General features: G+C 37.2%; 1 protein-coding gene across 1 annotated transcript in view; it reads left to right on the top strand.

Annotated features, from left to right (window-relative positions):
• The window catches only part of LOC125780395 (histone acetyltransferase p300-like), a 47736-nt gene that overhangs the window by 24932 nt on the left and 4262 nt on the right, over window positions 1-18542 (top strand). Inside the window, exons 18-29 of the mRNA XM_049473512.1 lie at window positions 3794-4033; window positions 5197-5285; window positions 10518-10628; window positions 11669-11725; window positions 13000-13077; window positions 13201-13268; window positions 14382-14532; window positions 15442-15588; window positions 16767-17046; window positions 17245-17412; window positions 17846-18007; window positions 18163-18444. Coding sequence (XP_049329469.1) covers window positions 3794-4033; window positions 5197-5285; window positions 10518-10628; window positions 11669-11725; window positions 13000-13077; window positions 13201-13268; window positions 14382-14532; window positions 15442-15588; window positions 16767-17046; window positions 17245-17412; window positions 17846-18007; window positions 18163-18444 — 1833 coding nt within the window. The remainder of the gene's footprint in view (window positions 1-3793; window positions 4034-5196; window positions 5286-10517; window positions 10629-11668; window positions 11726-12999; window positions 13078-13200; window positions 13269-14381; window positions 14533-15441; window positions 15589-16766; window positions 17047-17244; window positions 17413-17845; window positions 18008-18162; window positions 18445-18542) is intronic.

Here is an 18542-nt window from a genome sequence, read left to right as displayed (position 1 = left end):
GGTGAGTAGATGGTGCTCTCTCCCCACATCACTGAAAGGGTGATGGCCGCAGCACAGGGCGTCTGTGAGCTGATGTATCGGAGCCGCGTCGCTGCGTTTCCTCCAAGCGTGCTGTGATGCTGCTCGGCAATGCTGCATCAGCAGCTGCTCGAAATGAAGCGGTGGCTGACTTCACATGTATCGGAGGAAGCATGTGTTAGTCTTCACCCTCCTGGTTGGGTAATTGGCTCAGCAAAATTGGGGAGAAAATAGGGAAAATTAGAAAGATAAAATTTAATTGCCTTAATAATTTGTCAGAATAACAAAAAGTTACCAATATATTAAATACTAAATACCCCCTTTAAAGCCCTCTTTACCTGTCACTAGTGTTTGTATTTGGCTCACTTCGCCTGCCTCTGCTTCATCGCTCCTGTAGCATGATGTGCTTAATGTGCTAATTTAATGATTGCAACAGCATTCTCAAACGCTCTTGCTCTGTATGATTTAATGCTGTGGCGTTCAGTACCAGTTATTAATGTGCACTCAGTTCTTGTGTTCTCCCAGCTCTTACACTTCTGACTCGATCCACCAACTCAGTACAGAGCCTGAATCGGGTGGGATACAGTTGGGCGGATATGCTAATGTGCTGAGAACTGATACTGAAAGCCATAACTCTCGTGTGTTTTCTCTGCTTGAATATGCATGCCTCAAATATCAGTTTGAGATTGGGCTTTAGAGCAGGGTAAACACTGATCTGAGCGCAGTTAACCCCAAAGCTTTGTGGTGGTACTGGTAGAGTGAGTGTTCAGCTTGATGCTCACTTTACCATTTACCAGTGATGATTATGTGAAGATGCTTGTGGCAAAATCTTGAACCCCTAACTGCTTCATTTAATTAATTTTATTTGCCATGATTTACACTACAGGCCAAAAGTTTGGAAGAAATTAATACTAATAATAATTTTGCTTAAAAAATAACCTTGACTTATAACTTCATATCAGTGGAATATATGTGGGAAAGTGCCTATTGAAGAGCTGACATGAATCTAAATAACTAAGGCAGTTCTGAAAAAGTAGGAATCCTCACTTGCTCCTCTGCTTTTGCCTGTAGTGTATATTGTCCATGTTGATCATGTTCAGCAGTGTATCAGGCTAGTTTTTTTCTCTATGAATGCTGAGTGTAATGCCGTCTTCATCCTCAAGGGTGCGCTGTTTGCTTTAATTTGCTGTTAACACTGCTGAACACCCATAGTGATCAGCTCTATTTCATTACTGTGTGATGTTAGTGTCCAGTCTCCCTCTGCACCCAGCCGGCCAAACCGTACACATGCGCACACGCACACACACCCCGATGCACATGGAGCAAAATTACACACCCTGACGTTCTGGACTTTCAAACCAAAACGTTAGCTAGCACAGACCCAGCAGTTTGACTGTCTGTACATATATTACTGTAATTATGTGTGTGTTGCTGCTTAGATACTAGGGCATCTAAAAAAATTGAATAATCGGTTTAAAATGTGAAACTATAATATATAGATGTATAACACAAATTGAAATATCTATTTTATTGTTTTCATTGGCTGTAAGCCATAATAATCAACAATAAAATAAAACGCTTAAACGGATCACTCTGTGTGTAATACATCTGTATAATTTGAGTTTCACATTTTTGATGCACTAGTGTATTTAAATTTGTAAACAACTCTTAATTTATTATTTAGTTTTATTTTTATTTTTTTTTGGTGCACTATATTGTCAAAAGTATTCGCTCGCCTGCATTCTGTTTGGTGCTGTAAGGCTTGGGCGGAGCTGCTCAGCCAATGAAATTCATCCCATGAAGCTCTAAATGCTCTACTGTTCTTGAGCCAATCTAAAGCTACATGAAGTTTGGAGGTCTGTACTGATTGACTTTGCAAAAAGTTTGTAATCTCTGCAGATTTTATGCTGTTATTTTATGTTATATTGTTGGCTGTGGGATAATTAGTAGTGAGGAAATTTCACAACTGGACTTCAGTCACAGTATCACAGAGCTGTAGTTCACTGGTTACTTTCACTAATTTTGCTATATAGGGTGTGTAGTGCATTATCAAAATGTGTGACTATTTAGCTTGAGAGGCTTGTGTAGGTAGATTTCAAATGAATTGATTAATTTTATAGTGTTAATATTGATTAAGTGTATAGTTAATTGTTGCCTCCACATTTGTTTTTCTGGCTTGTGGAGAAGACTTGATATGTGTATTTTAGCTAGTGAATAGGCTTTACCAAAATTAATTAACAAATGTGCTGCAGTGACATAAAACCACTTATTAAAAATGCACCAAAATGCAAAGAACAAATAGTTGCAGTATTATAATTTTCATCTAAACTTTGCTATACTAATTCTTCAATAAAGTTAAATTGATTATATTTGTTTGACTAGTGTTTCCAAGCTTTTGTGCAAATGAGTAATGTTGATATTCTTATTAGTTAAATACATTGTGTGCCCTGAAGTTTGTGGGCACCCATTCTTATGAATAAAGCATTCAGTTACCATACTTTAAGTTGCCCCCTTTGCTGAGACAAATGTGCAAATGCACGAATGCACACAGCTAGTCTAGTAGTGTAGATAAACACTGGCAGTAGAATAGTGCCCACTGGAGCAGATAAACAAACATGAACCTATTGGCCCCATGCCTAATGCCAGGTGTGATCTAGAGCAGGTAAAAGCCTCCAGCACTGAGCTGTAGAGCAGTGGAACTGTGAGCTCCAACCAGTACATTTGGTAATTGGAGTTTGGGATGAGATGGAAATGCACCAGAATCTAGCAGAAAGACTAAATTGTACAGTAGAGACAGTTACTGCTGCAAAAGCCCTTGATTTTAAAAGAAACAATAAACGAGCAGGTGTCCCAATACTTTTGTCCATGTAGTGGATGTGTTTGGGCAGTAGCTCTGAACATCACTATATCACAGCAGGTTGTGCTTTTAGAAAATGCGGGTCTTGTAAAATCCGATCAGTAACCTGATGTGATATTTTAAGCATGACTGTACTGTGTCTGTGCTGGCATGTTTATATCTGCTGCAGCCTCATTCTCGAGTCTTGTTGCTCATATCTGCCCTTTGCTGAGTGTTAGTCCAGCTCAGTAACGTCTACAGTTCACTGAAATCGGCAGAAAACTCTGCATGTGGTGCTTTAATGGCCAATTACCACATTGACTGACTGCTCTCGTTGTTGCGGCCCACGCTCCTTCATGTGACTGTATTGCATCACCCGTGTGTAGGCCTGTCACAATAATTACAATACTGATTTATTGTATAATGTGTGGATGTTACCTCAAATTTTACTGACTAGATATTGCTCATTGTATGTCGCTATGTCGACAGATTAAAATTGTAAATTAAATTTTTCCTAATAGTTAAAATTACATTTTTTCAAATCAGTGGCATAATATGACTTTAAAATTAAAAAACAAATAGTTTTTTGTAACAAAAGAAGCATTCATTGTGACCGGTCTACCCACGTATGTGTATGTGAGCATCCATCCATGTGTGTGCATGAGCGCGTGTGTGTGTATGCGTGTGTGTGAGGGTGCAGGGTGAAGTGAGGGAGCAGGAATCTGTTACGTTTCTCTGTTTGTGCACATGAACTCCTCCACAGCGCTCAACATTGCCCTCCTCTTCTTTCCCTCTCCTTCCTGCTGGATCTTCTCTCCGATGCCATGGCCGACGCCCTCGTCCACCTGCCGCTCCATTTCCTCTTCCTTGTTGATGGTGGTGCTCTCTCGTTCCACAAATCTCTACCGACGCCTCTCCTGATGACCTCTCGTCCACCAGGACTATTTCGACATAGTGAAAAACCCCATGGACCTGTCCACCATAAAGCGAAAGCTGGACACGGGTCAGTACCAGGAGCCGTGGCAGTACGTGGACGACGTGTGGCTCATGTTCAACAACGCCTGGCTCTACAACAGGAAGACCTCGCGCGTGTACAAATACTGCTCCAAACTGGCTGAGGTGTTCGAGCAGGAGATCGACCCGGTCATGCAGACTCTTGGCTACTGCTGCGGACGGAAGGTGAGCAGGGTCCAGAGACTAAATAAAAAATAAAAAAATAGAACTTTGGGAGTAAATATTTAAGCATATATTCGTTTTAGTATACTAAGGAGGAAATGGGTTTTCGTCTATTAATTAAATATTAATTTTTGTTTTTAAATTTGCTGTTTTTAATTTTGCAACCTGAATTTTAGGACCAATTAAAAAAATATATATTTTTTCATAATCCTGCTTACTTTTGTTACACAATGCAAAAATTGTAACATTTGAAAATCTAGAGAAGATTTTAGAGAATTCTGGTTCTAAAAATTTAAAAACTAGGTTTTAGGTATAAATTAAATGCTAGGTTTTAATTTTACACCCAGTTATCTGTTTTCAAATTTAACTTCAAACAGAAGGGAAAAAAGGAAAATGCTAAATGTTACACTGACTTTAAATAGGTGTTTTTTAATTTTTTCATGTTTTAAAAATTAATTTATTTCCATGTTAATTGCATTTGCCTTTTTTGTGTAGTTGACACAATACTACATTTAAAACTTAACAATAATATTGAAGTCTGATTGACTCATAACTAAAAACCTTAGGGTCTAATATAGCTGCCATATTTTAGATATTTATATATATGCGCAGATATTTGTAACAGATTGTTAAAGTAAAAAATATTTTAAACTAGTATTTAGTATTTTTTAGACTTAAAATGTTGCATGTTGGTTGTATGTATTATTCTGGTTCAGGCTTGTTGATTGTGAATTATATTTAATACATCAGTTGTCAAATCCTTTTAGTCTAATCCAGTTTCAATGTTTTAACCAAGTACAATAGATAATACACTATGAAATTGTCATACAGGTTAGTAAAAAAAGATGTTTTACTGTTAACTGGTAGGACATCTGACCTAAATATCACAGTTTTTAGACATTTAGATGAATTGACACATTTAGACATTTTAAATTTAAGGTATGAAAAGGGAATGTTGGCATGAATAATAAACATTATTCAGATTAACTGAACTGCTTGCCAGGTAATAAATTATATAGTAAGTACAAATTAGTCTGGTAAATTAGTGTTTATTGCAGTCATTTTCAGGACAAAATTTTTTATATTTTATATCATTAGATTAATTATGAATTTTTAAGACTCTCTCTCTCTCTTTTTCTCTCTCTCTGTCTCTTTCTTTTTCTCAGTTGGAGTTTTCTCCTCAAACTCTGTGCTGCTATGGGAAACAACTATGCACCATCCCACGAGACGCTGCCTACTTCAGCTACCAAAACAGGTCAGTCTCTCCCTCTCTCACACACACACTCATATATACATACACACACTCACACAGAGCTTCATGTGATTAATACAGCCAGCACACACTAAAGCATTAGGGCTGCAACATATATCCAGTATCGTTGAGTTAATTTAAAGATTACCTGAACAGCTGAAATTTTAAAATATCTTAAACACACGTTTACCCCTTAATAAAGCCGAGCACTTCTGTGAGGAAACGGATGGGTGTTTATTAAGATCATTGGCAGCTTATTACCAGTAGCAGAGCTGTCAGGTCTGCACATCAGGCTGTTGGGATAGATGGAGGGACGTGCAGTCCTGCGCCCTCTGCTGGATCCTGTCAGGACTTACTGAATCACTGTAAAACCTGGAAAGTGTGTTAATAATAGATTAAATAAACCATTATCATTAAGTAAACCTGTCACAGAAACAATGTCTATTTATTGCAGAACATATGGACATATTTGCTGAATTCAGTATTACCCCATAATGATTTCCTTGGTTAATAGAACTTATTAGTCTGAATGATTACATTTTGTTACTATTTAGTATACGTCATGGATTAAATGTTGCTGATCGAATCTAAAACAGCCACAGCAGCCTGGCTGTTAGGTGGAGGAGGTCACTAGTATCATGTATTTAGAGGTGAGAGACTGGAACAGTAGAGTATAAGAGAAGGGAATGGGTTCTATGCACAACCCCAGTTGTTAAGTGCAGAATTCATCCTATATATTCCTGTATCGTGTAACATGTTTTTATATTACAGTTTCATTATTTGAATATTGCTCATAATTAAATGTTTATTGTTCTTTTACTTTATACATCTATTATATATCTTCAGTTCAGGAACAGTACATCCCCCCACCCAAAATAGTTCTATATGTTTTAAATTGCAGCATTAAGAAATTGCCAGCTTATAGTACTATAATATCGCAGTACTGTATTTTTCACACTATAACGCACACTTAAAATCCTTTAATTTTCTCAGAAATCGTCTGTGTGCCTTATAATACGATGTGCCTTATGTATGTATTTTACCAGTCAGGTTGTAAAGAGCAATAAAGCCACTTCGCTGAAGTACAGCGTTATACAGGAGTTTCAGTTTAGTGTTTCCAGCACTGACACTCTAGCAGTATTACCATTAGATGCTAATCGCGCTTAACGCTAGCTCTTTTGCCGTTCAGAGGTGGTGAGTATTATCGGCCTGTAGCCTGTCTGTTTACCACAATCTACGTGGGAAGAACCGCTTGCTTATATCGCCCTGGCATACTGGAAAACTCAGTATGGTTCCTCAGTATAGCGTTGGCGGGTGGCCAGCATTAGTGGTTAGCTGCTAATGCTAGTGCTGCTGCACCCAGCCTTAGTGCAAGTCTGGCAATCTAAGCTGACTATAAATAATCGGAAGCACTTTACACATCCAAATGAACAGTTTTCAGGAGAAAAAGGCAGTATAGAGTGGTATAAGGTAGTGTAGAGTATATAGGAACATATATGATAGTATAGGGAGGGTGGATTAGGATAGGGACTATTGGGTGGTATAGGCAGTAGGGACTACTACAGGGTAGTACATGTAGAATTGTAAAACTGTTGTATTTGTGATGTTTGTATTTGGCCTGTTAGGTTTGTATTTTAATATTTGAACATTCTAAGGGTTCTTTCACACCTAGTTTGTTTGGTCAGAGCAGCTGAATCAGGGTCCGGGTCATCTGCAGTCTAAAGACACTTTTCTCAAAGGTTCAAACTTTCTGCGCGCCTACAGGAAGTTGAGTCAAGCTACCATCACTAATTAATTAAACAATAGAAGTAGAAAAAGAAGAGGTGGTTTGCTAAACGACTCCCCTTAGCGTGTAGGAGCATCACTACAGTATGGGTACAGCAGGTTACATTGGTGATTCCTGTATCCACTGTAACTGTATATTAACCCTTATTTATGGACATTCGTAAAGGATTCAGAGGGGAATTCTTCTGCTCTGGGATGCGCATGCACTTAAAGGGGGTATATTTTTGTGAGGGATGCAGAATTTGGCACAATCTGATCATCTAAATTAAAAAAAAAATCACTGTACAGGTATAGGGGAATTAAAGAAAGACTCTATCCACATGGGTAATAAAGACAGTATATATTTTTTAAGTTTGCTTAAATACAGGGCATCTCACTATAAAATATTACGAATCTAAAATGTTGAATATATTGAAAGACAATTTTCTACAGTACTTCACAACATCCGTGTTACTAAAGAGGACAAAAAAAAGAATTTACCAACCAATATTCTTTAACAATGGTTAGGGGAAGGTTCACCCTATTCATTGGATTAGCACCACCACTTGCAGTAATGTATCAGTAGCTTTAGCAAGTCAAAGTAGGGGGCCAAATGTTAGGGTTTAGTGTTAGTTTAGAGTGCCAATGTTTCAGTGTTTCAATAAAAGTATCCATATTTGACGCCAAATATTGATAATGCATTACAAATTAATTGGTAAAATATACCACAGTTTTTTGTCCCACTCCTAGTCAGTAAACTGAAGTGTGAAGCCAAAACTAACCGGAATAAATGTATACAATGTAACAAACACATGAGCATATGAGAAGAAATGGTAACATGTTGCAGCCCTACAAACACACAACAAACACACAAACAAGCAAACACACACACACACACACACACACACAAACCCCACAGACGAGCATGATTATGTTTCTGCTTTTGATGTATCGGTATCAGATGTATCAGAGCTGAAATGTTCTTTAGTGATTTTTGTCCTGAGCACACATCTCATACAGTGCAGCATTGTACGATCACAGGTGGATATTTGTTTGGTGGGGACTTTAAGTGGTTTTTATTGACCGCCACTCACTTCTGCTTTACCATTTGACTTACAATTCGGACATTTCAAAGAGAATCCTCAGTTCACCTGAAGATTAGCACATATTAGCTGTCTGCTCTCAGCTAACGACCTCTCACACAGTGGTCTTGGACATGTTTGGGATGATGTTCATCAAACCCGTCCTTTAATGTACACCAAACGTTGTGTTTGGGGGGAGATCTTTGTAGTAGTCATTGAGACGAGTCTGGCTCCTGCATCCATGGAGCTGATTGAACACGTGCCTCTGGATCTCTTTGAAATGGTCTGATAGGATGATGGGTCTCAGTTGCACCAATACTCGTTCCTCCGTATCCACCTGTTTCTTTTGGCCTCTGTTGTCCTTCTGTCCACCCTGTGTGTGTACGAGTGTGTATGTGTGTGTGTCAGTATGAGAGTGTGTGTGAGAGAGCATATGCATGTGTTCATGTACATGTCTGTGTGAATCATACTGCGTTCACTTTATAAGGTTGGGATAAATTCCACTTCAGTTAAAGCTTTGTTGAAATTGACTTTTTTCCCCCTCGAATGACCTTTAGAAGTCTATGTATACAGTTTTTTTTTTTTATATACAGAATAATCTACTTCAGTAATTTGATTAAATTCAGCAGGAATATAGTTTGATTTGTATAATAAATACAGTAAAAATAAGGAGGACATGGAGTGTAGTGCTAGGTGGTATACCGGTTCATATGATATACCGTGCCTCAGTTTAGAACCGGTATGCATTCTTTGAAATACCGCCATACCGCCAGAGGAGCGCTGTGGAGAAGCACACCGTGTAGAACAGCGCCGGCAAACAAGCACGCTGGAACAGCTCGCTAGATAATAACGCCAGCCAGTTAGCATAACAACGCACTCGAAGCTCAGCTATGTAGAGCCGTGTACACTATGCCATAGCTCGATGAGCACCTTTCTGGAAATATGACTACACGACGCGGACAGTCAAGGTCCACCGGGCAATAACAATAATTTACAGACCTATATAAAAGCCCAGTCATGCAAAAATATATAAATAAATAATAATAATGCAAATAACATTACATACGTGAAGCCGTCAGAATCTTGAAAAATACTGTAACACAAATTTTCGGTCATACCACCCAGCACTACTGGAGTCAGACTTCCCATAAAAAAGACAAGGATTAAAATAAGAGTTTTGTTCTTATGTTCAGTGCATTTATATTTAATGGTTATTCATTTGAAAGCTTAATTTAAATAATATAATGGAATATTTTCCAAAATACCATTCCATAAGAAAGAAAAACCTGCTAAATATATTACAAAAAGTTACAAATAATTTATCAAGCAAAAAAAAATTGTCCAGAATGAATATCCGCTATGACCTCTTACTGGAAATGTAGCAGGTGCAGCAGTTATATTATTATACTTTAACTCTACTTTTAACTGAATGCTCAAATAAACTTAAAAATTGAAACATCAGCATCAGTTTTTTTTATTAAATTGAGTAGGAGCTCCGGAGTTCTGGCCACATCCTCAGGAGGATGCAGTTTCAATCCCTGATGATGCCACACCCATCTGTGAGACAGGAGTCCCAGAAAGCGTTCTCCTTCATGTGTGTGGATTCCACTGGCTTTATATTTAAAGATGAACATTAATTTAGGCTGGATGTAAAAGCTCTGGTGCAATCGTAAGGGAGTTACAGGATGCAGTGCTGACTTGTTTTTGTTGTACTGCTGAGATATTAAGCATTAGATTTTATAAGAACCGGGAATATTTCTCAGAATTTTGGTACTTTTTGGTACAATTTCAACATTTGTTTCTGTAAAACTAAGTAAGAAATGATTTGATCAACTTGTGATAAGTGAGACTTCTAAGGATTTATCTTTAACCGACTGTGTGAGTGTGTGAGAGTGATTGTGTGTGTGTGTGTGAGATTGAGCAAGTGTTTAGGGGCTGGTGGATGGGAGGGTGTCTGTGCTTTGCTTGGCTTCCAGCTAGACGGTTATTTTGTCTTGAAACGTGTTGATTCATTTTCTCCACCTCTCTCTGTTCCACCCCTCCACCTTTCCATCCTCCCGTTTTTATTTTCTTCTCATCCGTAACATTTTTGTTTTTCACACTTTTTTAAATTGTTCATTCTACCCCTCCCCCTCCCCCCTTTTCTCTCCCTCCTTCTTTAACGCTTGTGATGTCTGCATTGGCCTGCTTTGGTGCGACCAATCATCCTTCTCCGAAATTTACACGCAACCAATCAAATCAATCTGCCCACACAAAAACCCTGCTTCATGATTGGCTGCTTCCGGCGACGACCCTGCGCTCTGCCTCCCCCCGGCCTGCCCTGCCCTGATTGGTGACTCCCTCTGCGTGCCTTCTCTGTGATTGGCTGTGCTCTTGGCGAACGGTGTAGTTCACCCAAATATGGGCTTCTTGCTAACAGGTACCACTTCTGTGAGAAGTGTTTCAACGAAATCCAGGGGGAGAATGTATCCCTGGGCGACGACCCGACACAGCCGCAGACGTAAGTGACCCAGCATCGCTCTTTCATTTTCTGTGTTTGTTTGTTTGTTGTTGTAGGTCTGACCCTCTGTTGCATGATTTAAAAACATAACTGACTAAAATTTACTGACAGTGATTCATTAGTTTGTTATTTTTAGATTTGTCTCATTACTTTTAAATGTTTCAGTATTCTCATTATTTGCCGTTTTTGTTTGTTGTTTGGCTTTTATTACTCACCAGGATAATTATTCCAGATTATTCCATTACTAATCTATTCATTCGTGACTGTGCACTACTAATCTTTTATGAATGTATTATTTTGAGACAGGTTTTGCTTGTTGTTCTAAAGTTATAAACGTAACACAAAATATATAATTCTAAAGTGAAAACTGCAAACAAATAAATCAGATAACATCTGTTTTCCCAAAGTCTAAATTCATTTCTCTAGTATTCTTTACTATAAGATTGTAAGAAGAATATTATAGCGTTATTAATGTTTTTTGCAGATAGCATTTGGCTAAAAAACAATATGAAAATTACCTGGGAAAATAACTCTGGGAAAATACCCTGTATTTGTTTTTTTGTGCAGTAATTCATTACTAAGAAAAAAAAAAGAGAACAATGGTTTTATCTATTTCTTACAATCACCTAGCATGACAAGTTAAGAGAGTAAAGACGCTGTGCATAGTGTTAACATATTACTTAAACATTTTGTATGTCATCACTGACATGCAAAAAACCTTGTATCTTATATTTCTAATTTTGCACTTTTGCATTTGACTTTATTTGAATATAGCCGAATCTCAGGACAGTGTTGTTTTTATATTATATTAGAATTGTATTAGGTGTGATCCAATAGAACTGTAAAATTGCTTGAAATGAATAAAATCTGTTTATATTGAATTCTATTTAAAGTTGAGAGAGGGTTTTCTTCTCTTATAAAGTTGCTGTTACAAAGATACAAGGTGTTTGCACCATTGTGATGATATAATAATCCTGTATGGTATAAATGTACACTCTGTTTGATACTTTAATCCCTTTTTACTATTTTTGTTTTTTTAGATCAATCAACAAAGACCAGTTTCAGAAGAAGAGGAACGACACACTCGACCCTGAGCTGTACGTCACCTCGCTCCTCTCCTCTTTGTCTGATCACACTCACAAAAACTGATTAAGTGCTGCGTTCTGTTAAATTGAGTATAGTGGAGTATACTGCTTGTAGGGCTGTGTATTAGCAAGAACTTGTCGATATGATGCGGTAATGTGCCTATCACGATATAAGGCTTATGATTTTATATATTGTGGTACACTGCAGTACTGTAAGCAAGTTAATATATTCTGTTCGTTTAAAGAAGTTTTTTGAAAGAAAAAAAAAATCTGTCCATAGTGCAAACAACAATCTTTCATTAAATATATATATTTTTTTGCAATTACAGTACCAGTCAAAAGTCTAGGCACACCTTAAATTCAGTGGTTCATTATTTTAAAATGGTCATCCAAACTATGAAGAAAAACATGGAATTATTTAGTAAACAAAAAATGTTAAACAAACCAGAATGTTGGATATTTTAGATTCTTTAAAGTTGCACCTCTTCCATAGATGACAGTTTTGCAGATCTTGACTGGATTTTCTCAGTCAGCTTTATGAGGTAGAGTCACATGGAATTCAGGCTTTCAGTTAACAGCTGTGCTGAACTTCTCAAGAGTTAACTAATTACTTTTATTTTTTGTCTCTGAATGTGTTTAAGAGCATTTAAGAGCAGTGTTTAAAATTATTAAGAGGTAAAGTTGGTATACAGTGATTAGCTCTATTTGAGTAATGTTCTAATCCATATTAAGGCAAGAACTACTTAACTAAGTGAAGAAAACAAAAAATTAAGAAATGAAGGTCAGTCAATATAAAAAAAAAGAAAAAGGAAATTTAAAGTATCTTCAAGTGCAGTCACAAAGATCATCAAAAATGTTATGATGAAACTGGCTCTCATCAGCACCACCCCAGGAAAGAAGGAGCAAGAGTTACCAGCCTCAGAAACTGCAAGTTAACAGCTCCCCAGATAAAAGCACCTAAATGCTTCACAGATTACAGCGATTCCTTGTGTTTCTTTATAGTCGGAATCACTTTAGTGTGCATTAACAATGTAGGAAAAACGACATGTCACTAGTACAACACTAGAAAACAAAGTGTTTTGAAAATCATTACAGTATTGCCAAACTAAATATTGAGATATAATACAATATTGATATTTTTGTACACCCTCTGACTGGTTGCATGTGCTTTTTGAAGTAGTTGTAGTTTGAGTTTGAATTAAAATTTTTATTTATTCTCAGTCCTTGTTCATTTCTTCATTCATTCTTTTTTTCCTTCTGCAATGTTTCCCCTCTTTCTCCTGCAGGTTTGTGGAATGTAATGATTGCTGTCGTAAAATGCATCAAATCTGTGTCCTGCACAACGAGACGATATGGCCGTCAGGGTGAGCTGCTTTTTGTCTGCTGTGTGACGTTTGAGCACCTGATTTTTCAAACAGTAACAAATCACCAATAAACAAGAGCTAGCTATGACGGCAGCATACTGAGTGTTCTTAATTTACCCTCAGCTTCGTGTGCGACGGCTGTTTGAAGAAGGCCAACAAGACGAGGAAGGAGAATAAATACGCAGCAAAAAGTAAGTAAAGGCTTCTTCTGAAGGATTATGTAGAGCCCTATGATTTCAAAGATGTGAAGAACATGGAGAGATGAAAGTGGAATTCAGATTTTTTGCACATACGTCTCTGTACATTACACTGTGTGTGTGTATATAGCTGCCCTGCTGGTGTGAGAGTGTCCAAAAGACTAACTATAAGTAGCCATATGAGTTAAATAACTACAGTAAAGATGTACAGCTGCATTGATGGACATTTCACTTTAACACATCTCAGCTACTTTTATATTTTAAAATTTAATACAAATTAGTTTCCTCCCCCATTTCATGTTTGTTTCTGATTGATTTCCACAGGTTCTGATGACCAGTACTGGTTTCTCTTGGAAAAGAAAAAAAGCTACTACTTACTAAAGAAAAATAAATAGATTCATTTGACAGTTTTTACAGGGTCTTAATTATACGCTGCAGCCGAAAAAATGCTGGAGGTTAAATGTTGACTTTGTATCATACCGTAATGCTTTTTGTGAACTCCTTTCTTTGGTGTTTATTTCTGCATAAACATGACATAAAACCTTAGATTTTAACACAAGTCCTAAAAATAGTTTCACCCAGTGAAACAAATGAGGCAAAACTATTTTATTTGACCTTTTATTCATTGTGGAAAATTATCCAATAATATATAGATTTGTGTGTGGCAAAAGTAAGTGAACCTCTAGGATTGGCAGTTCTTTTGAAGGTAAAATTATTCAACCTGTTATATTTCGAGAATAAGAAATCTTATCAGGGTCTATTTTTTGAAGTGTATCATGAAATGAACAAAGAGGACCACAGAAAAGAGTGGAATGTTCATCAGGCAGAAACATTTTATAAAACCATCTGTAAAGAGTTTAGACTTCACCAGTCCACACTCAGACAGTTTGGGTACAAATTGGAGAAATTCAAGACCGATGTTACCCTCCCCAGGAGTGGTGTGTAATAGTTATCGAGGTGTTAAAGGACACTAGGGGAACTACAAAGCAACTGAAGGCCTCTTTCACATTTTCATCTTCAGTGTTAATGCCGAGAGACTCTCCACTGCCCCGTTCTCTACACTAACTAAACTTTTCTCTGCTTCTGTTCCTCCCTCTCCTCACTCAGGACTGCCTCAGACCAAGCTGGGTTGCTTCCTGGAGACGCGAGTGAACGATTATCTGAAGCGACAGGCTCATCCAGAGAGCGGTGATGTCACCATACGGGTGGTGCACGTCTCTGACAAGATGGTGGAGGTGAAGCCAGGCATGAAGTCCAGGTTTGTGTGTGTGTTTTTGTGGTTTGGTCGGGCTGTTTAAACCCTGGTTTAAAAAATATATATACTTAAATGTACTTAAAATATATTGAGAAATGTCTAAGTATGCTGTAAATATACTTTGTACTTCATGTACTTTATTCACTTTATGTAAAATATATTAAAAGTACACTAATATTATGAATTCATCAAATGTTTAAAAGTAAGCTTTGATCATTCTTTTTTAAAAAGTACAATATAGTGTATGTAAAAAAAAAAAGACTACTATGAAGTACACTTTTAGTTTAATGTAATTCAATATATTTCTAAAAGTGTGTTAAAAACAACAGTTACAGTAGTTCACCTAAAGTACATACATCATGTAACATTTTAGAAAGTAAATTAAATTACTACTACTAATAAACAAAAAAAAAGTGATTTTTTTTTTTTTTTTACAGGCTTTTTTTTTTATACCCAACGAATTATAGTAGAAGTGTGCTACTTACAAAAACAGGAACAAGAAGCATATTTGTACTCAAATTTAAATATATTTAACATCAAGGCTAGAATAGTGATACAGTTTGAATACTCAGTAAATGTATTATAATTTTACTGTAAGCATATTTAAAATATGGGGTTACATACATGAAGTAGTATTAATGTTTAAATGTTACTTAAGTATATTAAATAGTTGCATTTTAGTACAGTTAAGTACACTTAACCCAATTTAAGTAAGACTTTTCTACTATTTTTATACAATTAAATTATAATAATTACAATAAAAGCACTCTTTAAATGAACTGATTAATGTGGCTACACAAGTACACTTTAGTGCACTTTAGCATAATAATGATTAGTATACTTTAATCTACTAGGGCAGGTGTGTTGTTCTCCTCTGTAAATGTGTCTGATCCTCCTTGTGTGTGTCTGCAGGTTTGTGGACAGCGGTGAGATGGCAGAGTCGTTCCCGTATCGAACAAAAGCTATGTTTGCTTTTGAGGACATTGACGGCGTGGATGTGTGCTTTTTCGGGATGCACGTACAGGAATACGGCTCCGATTGCCCTCCGCCCAATCAGAGGTGAAAGTCTTATTATATACTATGCACCTGAGTGTAAACTCTGTATCTCACTATTTTATCTTAAACCTATCCTTAACCTACTGAAACTCTGACTTTTGCTTGGGTTGCATTTTTTTTATTTCTTTCCTAATTTCCTAGTTATTTGTGATTAGAAGGACTTATAAAAACTAAACTTTGTACAGGAAGTCCTCAAAATTGGACAGTAGTTTATTTTAGGATACTTTATTTAAACTTATCTTTGCCATTTGGGATCAGAAGAACCCAGTTAGACCAAAAACAATAAAAATAAATTTGGATTAGAATTTTAGCCGGCCCATGTTTCTGACTGTAGAAACTTTTGACTGGGATTTCTGCCATCTTGCTTTTAATCAGTTGAGTGTAATGCTGTCATGTGACCACCAGATGGTACAGGCAGTGTCTCCATATGATCCCACAGGGTCAATGTTTTTAAAAATTAAGTTTCATGGTACAGAGAAGCAGAAGTGTAATGTCTGTATAATATTAAGTGTATTATATTATTACACTTAATACTATACTTGATATGCTGCTGTGTGCTTTTATTTAAATATTTACATTTTTTGAAAATATTCAATAAAATATATATTTTGTTCTCCTATTTCTTGTACATATTGAACTTTTAAACGTAATAATAAAATAACTGTACAGGAATACATGATGTGGCCTAAAATAGGAGCAAACTAATACCGCTAAAGCTGAAACATGTATACTGACTATACTGTCATATAAGGTACAGGAAAAAAAAGAATAAGTTAGTCTAAAATATAGAACATGTAACCTGTTTCTGTTAAAGAAATTAAAACTGTATTTATGTATTTTATAAAGCAGAGAGCGTTAAAGAAACTAATTGTTTGCAGCCTTCATATATAAAGTCTAAGTGTATATTCTAACTATATGTATGTATGTGTTGCATTTACCATTTATTTATTAAGTAGATCATACATTTACTGATTTTATGCTTCTTATTTTTTGTTTCTCTAATATTGTCAGACAGTGATTGTTCTTCTAATACCACAGCTGATCTACTAGTCACATTTAACCAAGTAAAACTAATGACATTCTAATGTTTTTCATTATAAATAACCTGCTCATTCATTCACACTCCTTTTTATTTCTTTTGTTTTCTTTTTTTTTTTTTCTTTTTTTGATCTCTCATGCAGACGTGTGTATATCTCCTACCTGGACAGTGTGCACTTTTTCCAGCCACGTCAGTTGAGGACGGGCGTTTATCACGAGATCCTCATAGGTTACCTTGAGTATGTTAAGAAACTGGGGTTCACCACTGGACACATCTGGGCATGCCCACCCAGTGAAGGTGATGATTATATCTTTCACTGTCACCCTCTGGAGCAGAAGATACCCAAACCCAAGCGTCTGCAGGAGTGGTACAAGAAGATGCTGGATAAGGCTGTGGCAGAAAGAATTGTGCATGACTACAAGGTAGGTTGCCGTTTTAGTGTTTTACTGTGTTACAAAGTCTCTGCTGAACATTTGCCCCATTTTCCTACCTTGGAGCTGCTCCTTGTTCCCTATAGCAGTTCATGCATATTTTTCCTCTTGTACTATGTTTGCTCCGTGAAGCTCTGCTCCACATCTCTTTTTAACCCCTGGCCCATTTCTTTGCCTTTTCTCTCCTAGGACATTTTTAAGCAAGCGACTGAGGATCGTTTGACCAGCGCAAAGGAGCTGCCTTATTTTGAGGGCGATTTCTGGCCCAATGTGCTGGAGGAGAGCATCAAGGAGCTGGAACAAGAAGAAGAGGAAAGAAAGAGAGAGGAGAACAGCACTTCCAGTGAAAGTGTTGATGTAGGTGTTCACTTAAGAATCTCTGATCATTTTTTAGACTTGCTTAAACGGTTAAGATAGTATAGACCTGATTTGACCTTGACACTGTGCAATGGACAGTAGATCACAGAACTCTTGGACTTTTCAAGCTTTTTCTGCAACATGATTAATTGGGTTGACATTTTGAGTTCTTTCTTACACCCTGCGTTTCGATGCTAGTTGCTATCCTTTACCCCGCCAACGGGTTTATTTTAATAGCAATGCTGCTTGTGAAGAGATTAGCAAAAAACTGAGAAAGTTAATAACAGAATTTTAAGAATGAAAATGCAGCTCATCACAGTGCTAATATACAGTCACATTTATGTGCACACACTAACTATTTCTGCTGTAAATATAGTAAGCTAATTTTTCAAAGGCCCCTGGTCCTACAGTAATGATGTTTGTGACTCTTTAGGCCACCACGGGCGACAGCAAAAATGCCAAGAAAAAGAACAATAAGAAGACGAGCAAGAACAAGAGCAGCTTGAGTCGAGCCAACAAGAAGAAACCGGGAATGCCCAATGTCTCCAACGACCTGTCTCAGAAACTTTATGCCACCATGGAGAAACACAAAGAGGTAAATTGTGATTTTTGAGTACGTCAAACCGGTGTCCTGTAATTATCTTGCACTTTTCATTTTGTTGTTTTTGTATGAGAGTTTAGAACAGCTGTTTGATAAAAAGAGCAGTTTAAGCTCTCTTGTTTCCTCACCCATTTCACTTTGCTTTTCAGGTCTTTTTTGTCATTCGGCTTATTGCTGGCCCCACTGCCAATTCCCTACCTCCCATCGTGGATCCAGATCCCCTTATGGCCTGTGACCTGATGGATGGACGTGACGCCTTCCTGACCCTGGCTCGTGACAAGCATCTAGAGTTCAGCTCACTGCGAAGAGCCAAGTGGAGCTCCATGTGTATGCTGGTAGAACTGCACAACCAGAGCCAGGATCGCTTTGTCTACACCTGCAATGAGTGCAAACACCATGTGGAGACGCGTTTCCACTGCACTGTCTGCGAGGTGAAAATACATTTCATGACTTATTTGTGCACTGATTTTATTAGAATTTTAATGAAGGCAATTGAGGCAAAACTGACAAACAGTCTGCTCCACAAGCC

The sequence above is a fragment of the Astyanax mexicanus genome, unplaced genomic scaffold, assembly GCF_023375975.1.
Source record: "Astyanax mexicanus isolate ESR-SI-001 unplaced genomic scaffold, AstMex3_surface scaffold_38, whole genome shotgun sequence".
NCBI lineage: Eukaryota > Metazoa > Chordata > Actinopteri > Characiformes > Acestrorhamphidae > Astyanax > Astyanax mexicanus.
The sequence above is the reverse complement of the archived record's forward strand: the minus strand, read 5'-3'. Positions and strand labels throughout refer to the sequence as shown.